The following is a 17,551-nucleotide window of genomic DNA, read 5'->3' as shown; positions in this document are numbered from 1 at the left end:
CAAAACTGTGCACAACTTTTGGTAATATTAACAAAGGTACCTGCACATGCTTATTAGAATCTTTGCCTCTGTGCCAATGCAACCGGTGAATTGTAATTGTGCACAGGAACACAAGGGAAATGTAGAAGTAAAAGCAAACTTGACCTAACAGTAATTCCAGGTCTCTGCTAGAGAGTCGTGCCTATGCTACTAACTTCTATCCAGTGAACTAAACATTAATTCCCAAATTCACACAATGTGCTAAAAGTGACGCTATCAAAAGTTATCAAAATTCTAATTGATGTCCAAATAGGTAAATTCTAGCAAGTGTATGCTATTTTGCCAGCAATGAAGCAGGAATTGGGGTAAAAAGTGGCATTGTGAATAAAAACATGGAGGTTTGCATTCAAAAATTGCACTATGCACATAGAACTTTATTAAGTCCTATGAGAAGTTGGGGTCAGTGTTTGTAAAGCATTGGAAGGTACACAGTGTGAGAGAAGCAGTAAAAGAAAAAAAGTAAATAAAAGTCTAGCCTATACATTACCCTATCCTAATGCCACTTAAAAGCAATAATATTGCCTAATTTCAGATCCAAGACAGGCTACAGCTTGGTGTTTTAAAACTCATGTGATCGATTTTTTCTTCTTTAGCAATTTTACCAATCGAGTATAATACAGTACATGCTACGTGCTACCAAAAACATGACTCCGAACATACACTATTAATGTGACTCTCACCCTGGAAATCACTTTGCTCTATTGAAGACGTATCTACATAAATATAGGATTTCAGTTTCTCCTGCTGTGCCGCTTGAGTGTTAAGTGATAAAGACTTCTTCAAAGACAAAATTTCATATGTGATAAAAACACATCCCCTATAATAAAAAAATACAAAATTACCAAATAGAAAACAATTTGTTTATCCCTAAATACATATGTTTAAGCCTTCATGGTGGAACAAGCTCAGAATGAGCAGGATCTGTTGGTTAAAACAAACTTTTTTACACTATAGGTTGGCCTTTTAAAACGTAATTTGATCTTAAAGGTTGGAATATCTAAAAAAATGTAACCCCTTAATTGAGCCAATAATTGTAGAATTTCTCATGAATACAGTATCAGTGTTCTCAACAGAAAAAAAAACAAACTTTTTTTTTTTTTTACTTATATACTTTCAGTTGATCAAATAAATGCCTGTTTAGAGCCCAATTAAAAGGATTCAAAAACAACTATCTACAGAGTCCACTTTTCCTTAGCCTCCCAAGCATTTGTTTACATAAAGGCACCCAAACGCCCATGCCTAGGGTGGTAGTTCGAGGGGGAAGCCCTCAGCAGCATATATGTTTTATTGTATTTTTTGGGGGGGCTAAATCGGCCAGAGTGGCCCTCTCTTTTGCATGATTAGTGTATGCTCAGACCTTAACATGGGAAGATGGAGAACTGGTGCCTAGGGCAGTACCACACTGAACTACAGCCCTGGCCCCCCATGAGCATGTCATGTGAATATGTTCGTTAGTGCAACTATACACATGAAATAAAGAGTATATACATACCCCAGAAACAATGATCCTGTAATCCTAACTACATTTCCTACAAGAAAAAAAAAAGGTTACATAAAAAGGCAACATTCAAATATAGTATATATCTAACAGCTGCACATTTACATATTACAGGTATGGCAAACCAAAATTGTTTCTGGGGTTCCTTTAGCCAACCTGTAACAGAAAGAACTGTGGGAGCAATAAAAACAGTTCTATCCATTCCTTAGTTGATCCTTGGCTGACCTAGCATGTGTATTTTGCCTACTGTGTAGGGCATTGTACATAACCTGTGTAATTTTCCTTTGGGCTAATATCCCACTAGCCAGTCAGAGTGGTTTATCAACACCCATCCGCTCTAGGGGCCCTATTTATGTTTGTTTATGTTTGAGCATTTGGAGGTCGAGCAATCATTACTAAAACCTTATTGAGACTTTCCAAACTCATAATGGGTTTGGGCTTGATTATTTTGTCAACTTTGCTATTTTCCCCATGCAGGCTTTTGTAAAAAACAAAAAGTTCAGCAGCAGCTTTTAGGTGCCGAACTTTTTATTTTTTTACAAAAGTCAACTTGGGGAAAAAAAAGCAAATGACAAGATAAACAGACCCCAAACCCAGCATGAGTTAGGAATCTCACATGAGGTTTCAATAATAATTACTGGAGCCCGAAGGGCGTGCATTTGTACGAAAAGATTTTGGTGAAAAAATACATAACACTGCAACAGTGCACTTAACACATGGAGTGAATTGGCGCAGATCTACTCCATTTACCGGTTTCTTCATTTGTGTTTATGCACAGGTGAAAAAACAATCTAGTGTGAGGCAGATTAAATTGTGGGGATGTGAATGGGTAACTCTACAGCCAGAAGCACCCCTACTTAGATACCATCAAAGTAAAACGGCTGGTCTAGAAGAAGTGACAAGAATGCTAAACAGGCTTTTTTCTGAAACCTTTGCAGTAATGCCATTTAACAAGAATTGGGAGTTTTCACTGCATGCCGCATCCACAAAAATTAGAATAACATATTAAATCATGGCTTATAGTATAAATGAAAATGATCTGTGAAAAAGTCAAGGGGCTTTGATACAGAAGGTACATGGCCCCACATGTTGGTTCCTAGCTGACAACCAAGTGTTTAACGATGAAGCTATGTTTTCTCTGCTGTACTTACTAATATCCTTCCAGTTCCTTTCATGCCTTGAAGCAGTGCCTGAGCTGCTAATCTTTCTAAAACACATCAGGTAAGGTGCTGCCACTTGCATATTGTACCTGCACAGGAACAAAATAACTCCATTTAAAATATATAACACACAAACTAAATTAGGTCACTAACTCATAAGTTTTCACTGTAACACATATTTTTTCTTAAAGGCATTGTTCACCTTAAAAGTTAACTTTTAGCATGTTATAGAATGGAATTATATAATACTTAGCAACTTTTCGGCTGGTCTTCTTTTTTTATCTCTAGTAGTTTTTGAATAATTTGCCTTCTTCTTTTGACACTTTTCATCTTTTAAATGGGGGTCACTGACCCTGGTAGTAAAAAACTGTTATAGCTAACATATTATATTTCTTATCTTTCTATTCAGGCCCTCCCCTATTCATATTATTTTCTCTCATTCAAACCACTGCCCGGTTGCTAGGGTATACTGGACCCTAGCAACCATATAGCTGCTATAAATCCAAAAGGTTAAAAGTAAAAAAACACTTAAAATAAAAAGTGAAGACCAACTGCAAATTGACCTAGAATTTTAGTCTCTACATCATAATAAAAGTTGCTTTCAAGGTGAACTACATCTTATATATATATATATATATATATAACATTAAAAAGGCAATGAGGTCAGTTGTACACGTGGGGACATTGGGGGGTCTTTCCCAATCTGGTAACCACATTTTGGGCCTTTTGTTATTCTCAATACAATGATTAGTAAATACAGTATACAGTAAACAGTACAGTACAGTAAACTGTGACAACCAATAAAAAGGTTTTGTTTATTGTTCTACACATGCAGCTCGCAGAACAAAGCTACTCAAATTGTATTGGGATTGCTGCCCAAATGAAGATTTGCGCAGTGTTGGTAAATGAGCCTAAAATCTAAATATATGCTGACAGAGCAGCAGTGCTCAGTTTGGCACCAGCGAAACATAAACAGGTTAAAAGTGGTTATTTGCAAGATTTTCCAAAGCATGGTTGTGGTTATCAGAACAGCACATACACTAGTAGGGCAGTAGGCAAAGCCAAGCCCCAGCCTGCCTAGTCTTCTATGATGCTGGTGTTGGAGGTGCAGAGATATTTAAAGGTAAAAAAATACATGTGTGTCACAACTGTCCCATGTCCAGTGCTTTGCTGGTAATGGTTCTGTGTGTTGGAAGTAATGCCATTCACACACACATACAAGTGCAATAAAAAAAATGCATCTGCTATCTGGTGTGATTTAACAAAACAGGCATTAATTTGCCACAGTACTGTAAAATTGAAGTCAAGTTATTGCACGTGCCATTTAGAGGGCACCTGCAATAATGCTGTAATTGTGTGCTGATTTGCAAATGAGCCCTACCAACTTAAGACAACCATTATGTTCAGCCAGACTTAACATATATAAGACCACTCACTAAAAAGTACTTTATATAGTGAAATATGACTTTTGGTAGTGGCGTGGCTCTTAACTTTCCTTTAAAACCAGAGCAATAAAATAACTCTTAAAATACATTTTAAGGGGAACCTATATTTACTGATATGTAAATACCAAGTCATCTCTTATTATTATATAAGTTAACTGTTGTGTAAGTATGTATTCTGAAAATATACTTTTCATTTAACTATTACTAACACCCAGTGCAGTCAACTGACAGGCACTTATCACAGAAAACACTCTGCAATAAGCTTCTGTAACTTGACTGCACTGGGTGCCTGTAGGGAATACCCATGTAAAGTAAATAGGAAGTGGGGTCTTTGTTTATTCCCCCACCCATTGAACTATAGAACACTCAGTTATAGTCCTGTGTTTATGTGTCTGCACATAATTTCATTGTTAGAATCTTCATCTTCTTGTGTACAATGCAGGGCAATGCACTCCATACAGGTGGCCATACACAGAATCATTGTAGCCACCGAAATTGGTCCCTTAGAACGATTCAGCAGCTTATCGGCGCATGTATTGGCACTAGCGACGGGCCTGCCCGACCAATAACTGGCCTGAAATCAGCCAGATCTCAATCAGGCAGGTTTGATTTTTAGTCGGATCAGGGACCGCATAGGCTCATTGAATTAGCCTGATATCGCCCACCCGTAGGTGGGTATATCAGGTGAAGATCCGCTTGCTTTGCGACCTTAAGTCTTTGACAGTGCTGCCGATTTCCATTTACAGAAGAGAGACACATTTTTTTTCCATAAAGGTAAAATATACTTTTTTATACCTAAAGCTGTCCTCCGCCCAAATGCAATTTTATTTCAAAATGAAAGACAATGTCATTCTAAGCTACTTTTTACAATACACTAATTACATATTTTCAGTGGTTAGTTATAAATGTAGTTGCAATTTAACGCAGTGTTTATTTGTTTTGGTTCTCTGGGTCTGACTTATAAAACTAGTCAATTCTCCTCCAGGTCTGTTAATCAGCTGGCTCTGTCGAAGCCAAGAGAGCAGAGAATGTAAACACAAGACTTTTTGAATAAAGAATGTGATTTTTCTTCTGAATATTTTTTTTTACATTTTGTTCTAGTTAATAAACAAAAACTGTTGTTGTTACTTTTATTGTGCACTGTTATAACTTATTTCCCTCTTGGAAACCTCAATTGTGAAATAAACAGATGGCGTTGTGTTTAAAACTACCCAGTATATGATTGCCTATTACCATAGAAAAGGTATTGCCAAGTCTGCCTTTTAAGTAAATTCTTACAAAGGCAATTTTTAAAAAGTTAAAGTCATTCCTCATTCCATTCCTTTCCTAATCCCTTTGTAACAAGAAAATACCCCTTTCCCTCTTACCAGTTTCACTAACCCTGCCTAAATTCACACATATTACACATAAATAAGTGTTTTACTTATTGCACCGCCTCTTCAACCAACTTCCCCCCACACACGCTCCTTCATTTGTGGCGAGTGGGGAAGGGGATGGAGAGGGGAACAATAAGGCAGACTAAACAGTTTTGTTTGCTGTATGGCAGTTAAGCCACTGACTATAGTATAGTCAGTGGCTTAACTGCCATATGGCAAACAAAACTGACATTTCCCAGACATTGTGCCACACCTTTTATTGGACTATACTATAGTCAGTGGCTTAACTGCTATACAGCAAACAAAACTGTGTAGTCTGCCTTATTGTTCCCCTCTCCATCCCCTTCCCCACTCGCCACAAATGAAGGAGCGTGTGTGGGGGGAAGTTGGTTGAAGAGGCGGTGCAATAAGTAAAACACTTATTTATGTGTAATATGTGTGAATTTAGGCACAACTCACAGTTTTTGTTTATTAACTATAAAATTCACACATATTACACATAAATAAGTGTTTTACTTATTAAGAACCAACCATTCCAAAACAGACACCATACTTGTATTGTTATGTTATTTTTCAAATGCACCGCCTCTTCAGCCAACTTCCCCCCACACACGCCCCTTCATTTGTGGCGAGTGGGGAAGGGGATGGAGAGGGGAACAATAAGGCAGACTAAACAGTTTTGTTTGCTGTATGGCAGTTAAGCCACTGACTATAGTAAATGTAAATAAGTCTTGTAAATAAAACAGAACCAAACTTTCCCTGATCTTGCAAATTCCTATGCTATATATACAGTGGATATTAAAAGTCTACACACCCCTGGTAAAATGTCAGGTTCCTGTGCTGTACAAAAATGAGACAAAGATAAATCATTTCAGAACTCTTTCCACCTTTAATGTGACCTATAATCTGTACCACTCAATTGAAAAACAAACTGAAATCTTTTACGTGGAGGGAAGAAAACCAAAAAAACTAAAATAATGTGGTTGCATAAGTGTGCACACCCTCTTCTAACTGGGGATGTAGCTGTGTTCAGAATTAAGCAATCACATTCAAATCATGTTAAATAGGAGTCAGCATACACCTGCCATCATTTAAAGTGCCTCTGATTAACCCCAAATAAAGTTCAGCTGCTCTAGTTGGTCTTTCCTGACATTTTTTTAGTCACATCCCACAGCAAAAGCCATGGTCCACAGAGAGCTTCCAAAGCATCAGAGGGATCTCATTGTTAAAAGATATCAGTCAGGAGAAGAGTACAAAAGAATTTCCAAGGCATTAGATATACCATGGAACACAGTGGTATCCACATCATCAAGTGGAGAAAATATGGCACAACAGTGACATTAACAAGAACTGGACATTCCTCCAAAATTGATGAAAAGACGAGAAGAAAACTGGTCAGGGAGGCAACCAAGAGGCTTACAGCAACATTAAAGGAGCTGTGGAAATATCTGGCAAGTACTGGCTGTGTGGACATGTGACATGTCCCGTATTCTTGATATGTCTGGGCTATGGGGGAGAGTGGCAAGATGAAAGCCTTTTCTTACGAAGAAAAACATCCAAGCCAGGCTACATTTTGAAAAAACACATCTGAAGTCTCCCAAAAGCATGTGGGAAAAGGTGTTATGGTCTGATGAAACCAAGGTTGAACTTTTTGGCCATAATTCCAAAAAATATGTTTGGCGTAAAAACAATACTGCACATCACCAAAAGAACACCATACCCACAGTGAAGCAGGGTGGTGGCAGCATCATGCTTTGGGGCTGTTTATCTTCAGCAGGAACTGGGCCCTTAGTTAAGATAGAGGGAATTATGAACAGTTCCAAATACCAGTCAATATTGGCACAAAACCTTCAGGCTTCAGCTAGAAAGCTGAACATGAGGAGGAACTTCATCTTTCAGCATGACAACGACCCAAAGCATACATCCAAATCAACAAAGGAATGGCTTCATCGGAAGAAGATTAAAGTTTTGGAATGGCCCAGCCAGAGCCCAGACCTGAATCTGATTGAAAATCTTAGGGGTGATCTGAAGAGGGCTGTGCACAGGAGATGCCCTCGCAATCTGATGTGGAGTGTTTCTGCAAAGAAGAGTGGGCAAATCTTGCAAAGTCAAAATGTGCCATGCTGATAGACTCATACCCAAAAAAAAGTGCTCTAATAAAATCAAAAGGTGCTTCAACAAAGTATTAGTTTAAGGGTGTGCACACTTATGCAACCACATGATTTTATTTTTTTTGGTTTTCTTCGCTCCACCTAAAAGATTTCAGGTTTGTTTCAATTGAGTGGTACAGTTTATAGGTCACATTAAAAGTGGAAAAAGTTCTGAAATGATTTATCTTTGTCTCATTTTTGTACAGCACAGGAACCTGACATTTTTTTCAGGGGTGTGTAGACTTTTTATATCCACTGTATATATGCAGAATCTGAGCCATAAAGCAAAAAGGGACTAGCTAGAAAAGTTCCCATAAGTATTCTGAATTCTACTCTTTCATGCAAGCATAGAATGAGACCTTTATAGACATAAATTAATAAAAATGGTTTCCAAAACAAGAAATACTTATCAAAACCATTGTTTTATTTGTATCCAAAAAATGGGTTATGCCTTAACCTGAAAATCTGTTATAGTTACCTACAACATGGTAAAAAATTGTCAAGTAATAGTAAATGTTACTGTACAAGTTTCTTGATAAACTATAAACTGAAAATTCACATCTGGAGAAGTCTGTGCCAAAACCTTCAATACATAACTATTATTAGCATCCTTATTTCTGTGTGACTGGAAAAGAGTTCTGGTCCATCAGCTCTCCAACTTTCTCCTGCAGTATAGCAACTACTTCAGCCAAGATAAAAACATGGGTGTCATCCAGGTCTTGGATAATGAACTTCTTTCCTAAGGCATTGGTCTCATCCAAGTATAGGAGAAATTGCTTCATTGCCGGATCACTGCAGAGAAAAAAAAAACATATTAGAAGACTACACGTAGCAGGCATAAACCAAAAGATATCCAACTCATGTAATAAGATCCAGAACTGGAGTTAAAAAGGTGACTCATAACTAAAATGTTAGTCAATGCACATTTTTCAGGAGAATCAGCCAGGCAAAAGGCAATAGTGGGGTTATATTTATTTGCATATAACACAGCTCCAAATGTAACTCTCTAGTAGAAGCTCCTGATGTGAAGAGCTGTACAGTGGCGTTGACAGCACTGTGTTTGGCCATAGTCACTTACATTATCAACGCTGGTTGGCAGCACCATCCAACCTGGAAGTCACACAGCCAACGAAAGTGAGATGCAGCCAAACTTGGAAGCTGCAAACATGGCAGTTTGAGTTCCATTTGGCTTTTAAAAATATATATTTTTATTTTATTTTTTTTTTACAATTCTATCCCAATTCTCTAATACAAATCTTATATTAGAGGAATTATCAACATTTACAAGTATAAACAATTTCATTATGACCAAGTTATCTACCTAGAGATGCAGAGATGACTAGATCATTTGTGATACTCAAGCATATACTTTGAAAATGTTGACCAAGAATCCTGTCTATTTCTCTAAATTTTCTAAAATGAAGAGGGTTTCTAGACTAAATGGTTTATCTGGCAATAAGTCCTTCCTTATCTCTGCAAAGGTAATTTTCGGGACAAATATAAAACGTATTAACTATGTCAGCACCTTATCTGCGCTGAAATTGTAAATCATATGCAGAAAACATAAAAAAGCTGCATATCAGAAGCCTCCATATAGGCACAGGTCCAAGTTTCTGTCCATTACACCAAAAAATTACAAGTAAGGGTGCTCTTGCCTTCTTTAACTTTAAGCCTTTAAGTGTGTGTGTGTGTGTGTGTGTGTGTCTGTGTGGTGGGGGGTAACTGACCCCAACAACCAAAAACCATTTACTCTGTGAGACTACAATTTTATTGTTATATTTTTTTTTTATCACTTCGGGAAATCATAGCGACGCGTATGCCATCCCACCAGCGATTTACATTCTTGCCAGTGGGATAGCATTGCAGGGAGATGACCGTGGGAGTCACCCACGGTAACAAAGATTTGTCGCGACGAGACTAATCTTCTCGTGTGCCACTGCCCTGAGGGTGACGACACACAGAGCTACTAGTAGCAGCTACTTGTCACAGCTGCTACAATAGACAATGCTGATTATTTACTGATAATTGTCTCTACATGTGTTTTAGTAGAGGCAATTCTCAGTATTGTCTATGGCAGGGTATTTTTCAGCTACTTTTTCACGGCTACTAGTAGCTCTGTGTGCCTTCACCCTAAAATTTGCAAAAACCTTAGGGCTTGTTCTCACGAGCGTCTGTTCCTGCATTTCCCTGCAGTGGTTCTTTCTTGTGTTCCACCACAGGGGAATGCAGGAACAGACACATTCCATTCCAGCATTTTCTGTAAGCCGCCCGACTCTACTACCACCTCTTTGATGTGTCACTCGCCCACCCAAGAAACTGTAGGTGTTTCCAGCTCTCCCTCAATAGCAAGTGGTGATCTCTTGTGATTATCTATACATATATATCTCCTGAAGGCTGGAAACATTTTCTGAGAAGAACACTGGAGCAGATGAAAAAGTAGCAGGCTAATGAAATGAATCGCTGAATAAACATTTAATTATGAAATACTCACCATTCCACAAGGACTCCTTTAAGGACATTCACCATTTTTTACACGTGGGTGGTTAAACTGCATGAAGTTTTTGCGCTTTTTGCTTTGTTTAGATCAATTCCTGGCAATAAGATATGACTGCTAATGAATACCAGATCTAAAATAAAAAGTAGTTCTTGTTTCAGAAAAAAAATGCTTGCACTTAGCAACTGTCTGCATATATTACACCCTTAATCATTACATGAACTCTGCCAAGGAGCCCATCATTAGTTCTAATGAAAAGCACCAGCGGCGATAGGATGATTTTCATTAAAACTAATTACATGCTTCTCACAGGATTGAAAAACTTTCCTGTTGGCTGAAAAACACTGGTGGAAAATATGTCCCATGAGCCCATGGTTTGATTGCTATAAAAACAGCTGGGATCTGAAGACCCAGTTCCTTTTACTATACATAATGTATTTGGGACTAAAGTTTTCACTGCCTCTTACATATTTAAAGGAGAAGGAAAGTCATTTTGGCATTTTACTGCCAATACATTCACCACATTAGTGCCACCTAGAACACTATATTTATTCTGCAGAAAGCACTGCCATACCTAAGTAAAGAGCCCTAGAAGCTTTCTCCATTTACTTAAGACAGCAGGTGCCATTATAACTCAGATCACACATTCCGAAAGGAGGGGGGAAGGAGTTCTCAGCATTCTTACGGGAAGGAAGAAGCAGACTCTGGCCACCAGAATCACCAGAGAGGAAGTCAGATACCCCAACAACATGTTTACAAAAAAGGAGACAAGAAATCATGTGTTTCTTTTGATAGAGGACTGTGCAGGGGTTCTGTGACCTTTCTGATAAAGCTTACTTAGTTTTTACCTTTCCTTCTCCTTTAATGTATTTTAAAGGGATTCCTTTATAGGGAAACATGCTGTTTTCAAATGCATCAATTACACATAATTTAAAAACACCCCTATCTGCTTTTGATATCATCAAATGAAAAGCACCATGGCTGATGCAGAAGGTGCAGTGGAGGATTGCCTTTTGAAGAACCATTTGCCTTCCAAGAACAATATCCCAACATTATACAGTGATAAATATATAATACAATGAGATGCACAGTGCACAAACACCCCAAATACATTAAATACAGTAAGAGGCAGAGAACACTTTAGCCCCAGATACATTATACATTGTAAGAGGTAATGGGTCTTGACACCCAAACTGTTTTTCTAAGCACGGGATAATGCATAACAAAGTGAGATGGCAGCGTATTTACAAATTAGTTTGAAAATATAAATAGCTGAATAAATTATTTCTAAGAATACACTGCAAACCAGTATTAAAATATACACCATGAAACCCATGACAGCACCCCTTTAAAGATATCAGTATTATTAGCTTGCTTCCCATTCTTTTTTCTTTTGCTGCTACATTCTTGAAAAAAATAGACATGTCGAAAATAAATGCATCAATTTATATCTAAAAGGCAGCATATTTACGCCAAATGGTTTTATGAGCCAGACACTTATGGAAACTAATAGAATATTTAACACACTCTCAAATTAGATACATACTGCCAGACAATGTCCATGTAATTTGCCAAGTGATTTCCCCTCTACTCTTCACCCTGCCCAACAGGATATTAGCTGATAGTTTCTAGGATTTTCCCTTGTAAATATAAAATTGAACAAAGGCTTAGAATTTCTTTAGAAGCAAGGGAAGGGCCAAATGCACTGAAAGATGACTACTGGCCATTATCCCTCTGAAGGTCTATAAAAGTAAAGGAGAAACAAAACAGCTGGTGTTGGGACAGAAAACAAAGTACAAGTCAGTATCAAGTTAAGGTCAGGCCAAGTGGTAAACTAAATTGTACACTGAAATCCATCATAAAAAATACAACTTAAAGAATATAAACTTTTCATTTATTTAATTTTGTAAAGCACAGTAAATACAAAATACAGTTTTAAGGGAACACATCAACCATTTATTTAACCAATTACAGTATGAATGAACATGTAGTTAGTATTCAAATTCAAAAGAAGAAAAAAAAAAAACCCACACAAAATTAGGGATGTAACAGTCACACTAATACCAGTAATGTAGGAAAATGTCAATTTATTAATGTGAGAAACTTGGCAGATATCCCCGACTATGTTGTCTATACACCAAATAGAATGCAAAACATTGAACAAAATCTACAATAAATGCAAAATGGAATCATGTTTGCACACACAACCACACTTTAGGTATAAAACCACTTGCCATGCCACTGTTGTCTTGTGGTACCAGCAGGACTTTATTCAATTAGCAATATTAGCAATATAGACCCCTTTATAGTGAAAACGTTCTGTTTCTAGTGGAAGAAAGCAAGTTCCTCAATCTATTAACACAAAAAACATGCGTTCTGTATAGTTGTTGTAAATGCCCCTTCAAAGTCCTTAGGCAGATTGTAAATTGGCTCCCTTAAAAACAAGAATTTTCATTACTCCCACTGCTGAAAACTTGCTTGTGGACGGTATCACATAAGGTTCAAAGACATGAGTTAGGGTATTCTTGGCATGAGTACCGGGGAGAGTCCAAGGGAGTGTCTCTTGGTGGGAGTACCGGGGAGAGCCCTAAGAGAGAGTCTTCTGGCATGAGTACCAGGGAGAACTCCTAAGAAAGGATCTCTTGCGGGAGTACAGGAGAATAAGCCTAAGTGAGAGGGTCTCTTGAGAGAAGTAAGAAGTACATGAACCTGCATGTCATACTACTGGATACTCTGTGATCTAGATTGTAAACTCTATGGGGCAGGGACCTCTATCCTCTTGTGTCTTTGACTCTTAAGTTATTGCAACTGTATCTTGTATTTATTGTTATACTGTGTATTTATCTATTATCTTAATAAGCCCCTGTTTGTATTAATGTATTCTACTGTACAGCGCTGCGTACATAAGTAGCACTTTATAAATAAAGAGATACATACATACGTACTCTGTGTGAATACAGTAAACAAGTTCATCTGGTTAATCAGCACTTCCAGTGGTTAATTCCTCAAGGATTGGATCCTCAACTGCCTGGTAAGCAACCACCCTAAGGGGGGCAAGGTCCCGGAAGTTGCAGGGAGTCCATATACAAGGAGGACTGTACAGAGTTTCCCAGGGAGGGGTGTTACAGTTCAACCTGTCCCTACCCTGGATGGAGGCACGGCAAGTATAAAGTATACCTGCTCCCCCCTAGTCAGCGGGGGGCACAGGGCTCCTGTTAACACCACACACAGTAATTGCGTGCAAGAAGTAAAGCCATAGCCAAAAGTGCAATATCAATGTGAGCTTAACTTTTATTTACCAAGGCTCATTTGGCAGTAGGCCATTAGGCAGTAACACAACAGAAGCACCAGTATTTTCATCCATAGCAAACTGGTAGTCTGATTAGGGTTGCAAGGTCTAATTTTCAAAACCAGCCAAAATTACATAGATACATAGTTGCATAGGGTTGAAAAAAGGCCAGAGTCCATCAAGTTCAACCCTTCCAAGAAAACCCAGCACACACAATCTATACTTACCAAACTTAAAAAACTAGCATAAATCTGCCAAAAGCCATTTAAAAAATAGGCCACAAATACTGCAATATGCACAGAGAAAAAAAATATGAAAAATAGAATAGCTCAAAAAGTGTAGCCTAATTTGGTGCAAAGCTTGCCAACCTGACAACCCTGTCTCTGATCGCAAACAACCTTGTACTTTTTGTAAACTTAATCAACAGGAGGAAAGGCATTTTTGCAAAAACTAGAGATTTTTTTTAAAAGAGATACATTACATATTTGCATCGAATGGCCTAATCTGCCCTGACAACTGCATTTATGTGAAGGTGAACAACCCTGCAGCCAGTTGCTACCCTAAGTGGCGCAGTTGTAATAATGAGACAATAAATAACTAATCCACTATTTATATAGAAATGCTTCTCTTGAGCTTAGATGAAAGCCTTGCACTACTGTGAAACAGAGTCTGCCTTATGCCTGAGAGAGCAATAAATGGCGAACTCTTTCTTGCCATATTGTATTAGTTGTCATCATTTCATTTTTCAACGAGTACTATTACTCTGGACGGATAATGTGGCCCAATATTAGAAGAAAAAGAAGTCATTTTTTAAACAAGGGTAATTCAGCACCAGCTCTCCCGTAGTTTGACACATATAACGCAATCTACTGAGGCTGAGATAGTGACCCGCGAATTCTCCCTAACATTTGCGTGAACTTATAACCAAACCATATACCCTAACAGCCTTACCCTTGAGTCTTTTCCGCTCCGCTAGCAACCTCACACTGCTCACTGATACTTCCTGCTTTCCTCGGCTCTTTTCCCTTACGTCATCTATGCGACGGAGAAACAAACTCTGTTCCAAAGACAAACTTCGCACATGCGTTGAAGAAGCAACTGGATCTGTATGTGGAGCAGTAGGGTGTTTTTAGTGGTGTAGTTAGACAAGATACTTGCAAACCCGAATTTCACAGTCATACTGATCTTTGCATGATTTACAGTATTGTAATATAATGCGTGCCAGCTTAAAAATAAAGAATAAATACCTGAAAATGAAATATAGTGTATGTTCTATCCCAGAATAAGCCTACTGATTGTCCTTTAATGTCTTTAATTCACATATTACTGTAAATATAGTAATATATAATATAAATAAAATTCAGACTAATTGTAAACTTATGATTTCTGATTGGATGTACATAAAAAAGTCATGTTGTGATTTTTTTTTTTTTTTTGGCAAACTCTCACCAAATGCGTTTGATAGTTTTGGTGCTTCGTTCACAAATACAACTACTTGTTTGTTTTACTATTTTATAAGTATTTATAATATTCATTGATGGCTTCAATGCAACTGTAAATATTTTAGATACATAGATTCTGAACCGAATCCCAAGTGGCATAAATAAAGGTATTGGGGCTCTGGGGCAAAAACCCCACATATGCAACTTGTCTAATGTTAGCTTTGCACCACAAGCCCCGTAAGTGAGGCAGGCATTGGCAAACCTTCTAGTTGCAGGATATTGCTAATGATATTATTAATGAATCAGATGAAAGTGAGAGCAGGGTTGACTTGGACACAGTTGTCCAGCCTGAACATATTGCAATATATGTACAAACAAACAATTTTAAACAAAAATCCCTGTTTTGTTTAAAGAGGAGGTACATTTTTAGTAACGTTATGCACAAAATGTCTTAATATCCTTAATGTATTGAAATGGATGAAAGCAGGGGATTTTTTTCTATTTCTGTATTAGGGATGCCACCTGTTCGGGTCTCAACTGTCTGTTCGGTTTTCAGCCTTGTGAAACCCGAACAATAATCTGGCCAATAAATGCCAGACAAATATTAAGATAATCACCTAAACATGGCTTAGTTATCATCAAGTACAGTAAATTTCTTATTATTACAAAACAAAAAAACAAGCAAATCGATCAATTCGATTTTTTTTAAACTTAGCATTGCTGTATTTCAAAACTTTCTTTATAACTGATATCTATATGATAGATCCAATTCCAATAATTAAAGGATTGGATTTACTTATCAGGCAGACTATAGATAAAGATACTTTTGCCACCAATGTGGCTTTGTACTGGACATCCTATTTTTTTTCAAAGGGCTGTCCAGTTCAAAACTTTCTCTCCAGTTTAAAACTAAGCTATGAAAACTGGACAGAAATACAATAAATTGCATCAAATGATGCAAAAACCCCACCAGCATCATAAGCCCACTGACATCATTGTGCACACTTCTGATGTCATTGAGCCCAATCCCAACATCACTGCCCCACCCTCAATGTTATCTGCCCTGCCCCCTTTGTTCGGGTTTAGACTCTGGCAAAGGTGGCAACCCTATATGAATTTTGTGGTCACACCTTCATTGAACCTCCACTTAATAACTTAAAATTGTATAGTGAGAACAACTTTCCCTTTTGTTATAGTTTAGAGCTTGTATTTCCCAGATGTGGAACCCCAGAGAAAGCCACGGCGGTAAAGCTCAGGAAGAAACACTTGTGAGTACGAGCCCTTAAAGGACATGTCAACCCCAAAAATAATTTCTTATTGTAAGCAACTTTGCAATATACATTTATTACATATTTGTAATGTTTTTTTTTAGTTATTTGTATATATAACTGTTATTAAAAGCAGTGTCTGTCTGTCCTTTCTAGTCTCTGCTCTGGTGGCTCAGACTGCCAAAACAATGTGACACAAGGCAGCAGATTTTACAGACCTGTATTGCTGGAAGAGCCTGGCAATTACAACATTGTTTAAAAAGTAACAAACAGGAGTGGCTATAGAGGAAGTGGGTTCTGCTTCCTCTATAGTTACGCCAAGGATGACTTGATGCATTTGGCCAGTCTGAATATTTTGCAATATATAGACAAACATAGTTTATTATCTGTATTTACAAAATATTTGAATTTCACATGTTGACATGTCAACCCCAAAAATAATAATGCCTAATAAAAGAAAACTTAATTCTAAGCAACTTTGCAATATACATTCATTATATATTTGTAATGGTTTTTTAGTTATTTGTATATATAATTGCTATTAAAAGCAGTGTCTGTCTGTCCTTTTCTATTCTCTGCCCTGGTGACACTGGTGTTTGAAACAGTGTAACAAACGCCAGCAGATTTTACAGACCTGTCTTGCTGGAGGAGCCTGGCACTTGCAACATTGTTTAAAAAGTAACAACCAGGAGTTCAGCAAATGCTGCTTTCTATAGCAATTACATTTACACATAACTTTTAAAGCACTAATAATTTGCAATAAATTGATATTTGAAAGTTTCTTAGAATTATATTTTCTTTTATTAGGCAAAAATATATTTTTGGGGTTGACGTGTTTCTTTAATATATTGCTAAAATGTAGAATTTGTGGTCATGCTTTATAGTGATTGCTGACTTTGAGTGTGAGAATATGAGTATAAGAGTACGAGAATGTGAGTATGTGATTTGAGTATGTGAGTATGAGAGTATTAGCATGAGTTTGTGAGTATGAGTTTATTAGTATGTGGGTATGAGCATGTGAGTATGAGAGTACGAGAATAAGTATGTATGAGTGTATGCATATGTAAATTTGATGTGTATGAGAAATTGAGCATGTGATTATGCGAGCATTTCAGTGTGAGAATAAGAGTATAAGAATGAATATGTGAGTATGAGTATTTGAGTATGGTATTAGAAATGTATTAGGAATGTACATTTATATATACTGTAGTCTCATCTCATTGGTCTTCCTCTAGGGAAGGAATAGTTTGCATTCATTTTTGTTTTCTTTGTCAAATGGAGCAGAATGAGAATACTGGTTTATAGTCTATAACTGGGAAAATATAATATAGCTTCGTCTAGGCTCCAAAGCCTGGCCTCTAATGCCATTATTGTTGGTTCAAGCTGGAGT

At 37.4% G+C, this 17,551-nt stretch overlaps 2 protein-coding genes across 5 annotated transcripts in view; both read right to left on the bottom strand.

Moving 5' to 3' along the window:
• serac1 (serine active site containing 1) overlaps window positions 1–14,482 on the bottom strand; it is a 44,327-nt gene extending 29,845 nt beyond the window's left edge. The window contains exons 1-4 of the mRNA XM_031902304.1: window positions 14,403–14,482; window positions 2,689–2,786; window positions 1,532–1,568; window positions 720–856 (exon numbers count right to left, since the gene is read on the bottom strand). Of these exons, the coding sequence (XP_031758164.1) occupies window positions 720–856; window positions 1,532–1,568; window positions 2,689–2,779 (265 nt within the window). The 5' untranslated portion in view covers window positions 2,780–2,786; window positions 14,403–14,482. The remainder of the gene's footprint in view (window positions 1–719; window positions 857–1,531; window positions 1,569–2,688; window positions 2,787–14,402) is intronic.
• On the bottom strand, window positions 2,696–14,492 carry gtf2h5 (general transcription factor IIH subunit 5). Of its 4 annotated transcripts, XM_031901732.1 has the most exons (4): window positions 14,403–14,492; window positions 10,160–10,295; window positions 8,266–8,460; window positions 2,696–2,786 (listed from the first exon to the last, which is right to left on the bottom strand). In XM_031901732.1, exons 2-3 carry the CDS (start codon window positions 10,192–10,194, stop codon window positions 8,280–8,282), a joined length of 216 nt encoding a protein of 71 aa, XP_031757592.1. In that variant the 5' UTR covers window positions 10,195–10,295; window positions 14,403–14,492; the 3' UTR covers window positions 2,696–2,786; window positions 8,266–8,279.
• Window positions 14,493–17,551: the final 3,059 nt, after the last annotated feature.

Source organism: Xenopus tropicalis, chromosome 5, assembly GCF_000004195.4.
Source record: "Xenopus tropicalis strain Nigerian chromosome 5, UCB_Xtro_10.0, whole genome shotgun sequence".
Lineage (NCBI taxonomy): Eukaryota > Metazoa > Chordata > Amphibia > Anura > Pipidae > Xenopus > Xenopus tropicalis.
Note: the sequence above shows the minus strand (reverse complement) of the source record. Positions and strands in the feature narration are given on the sequence as shown.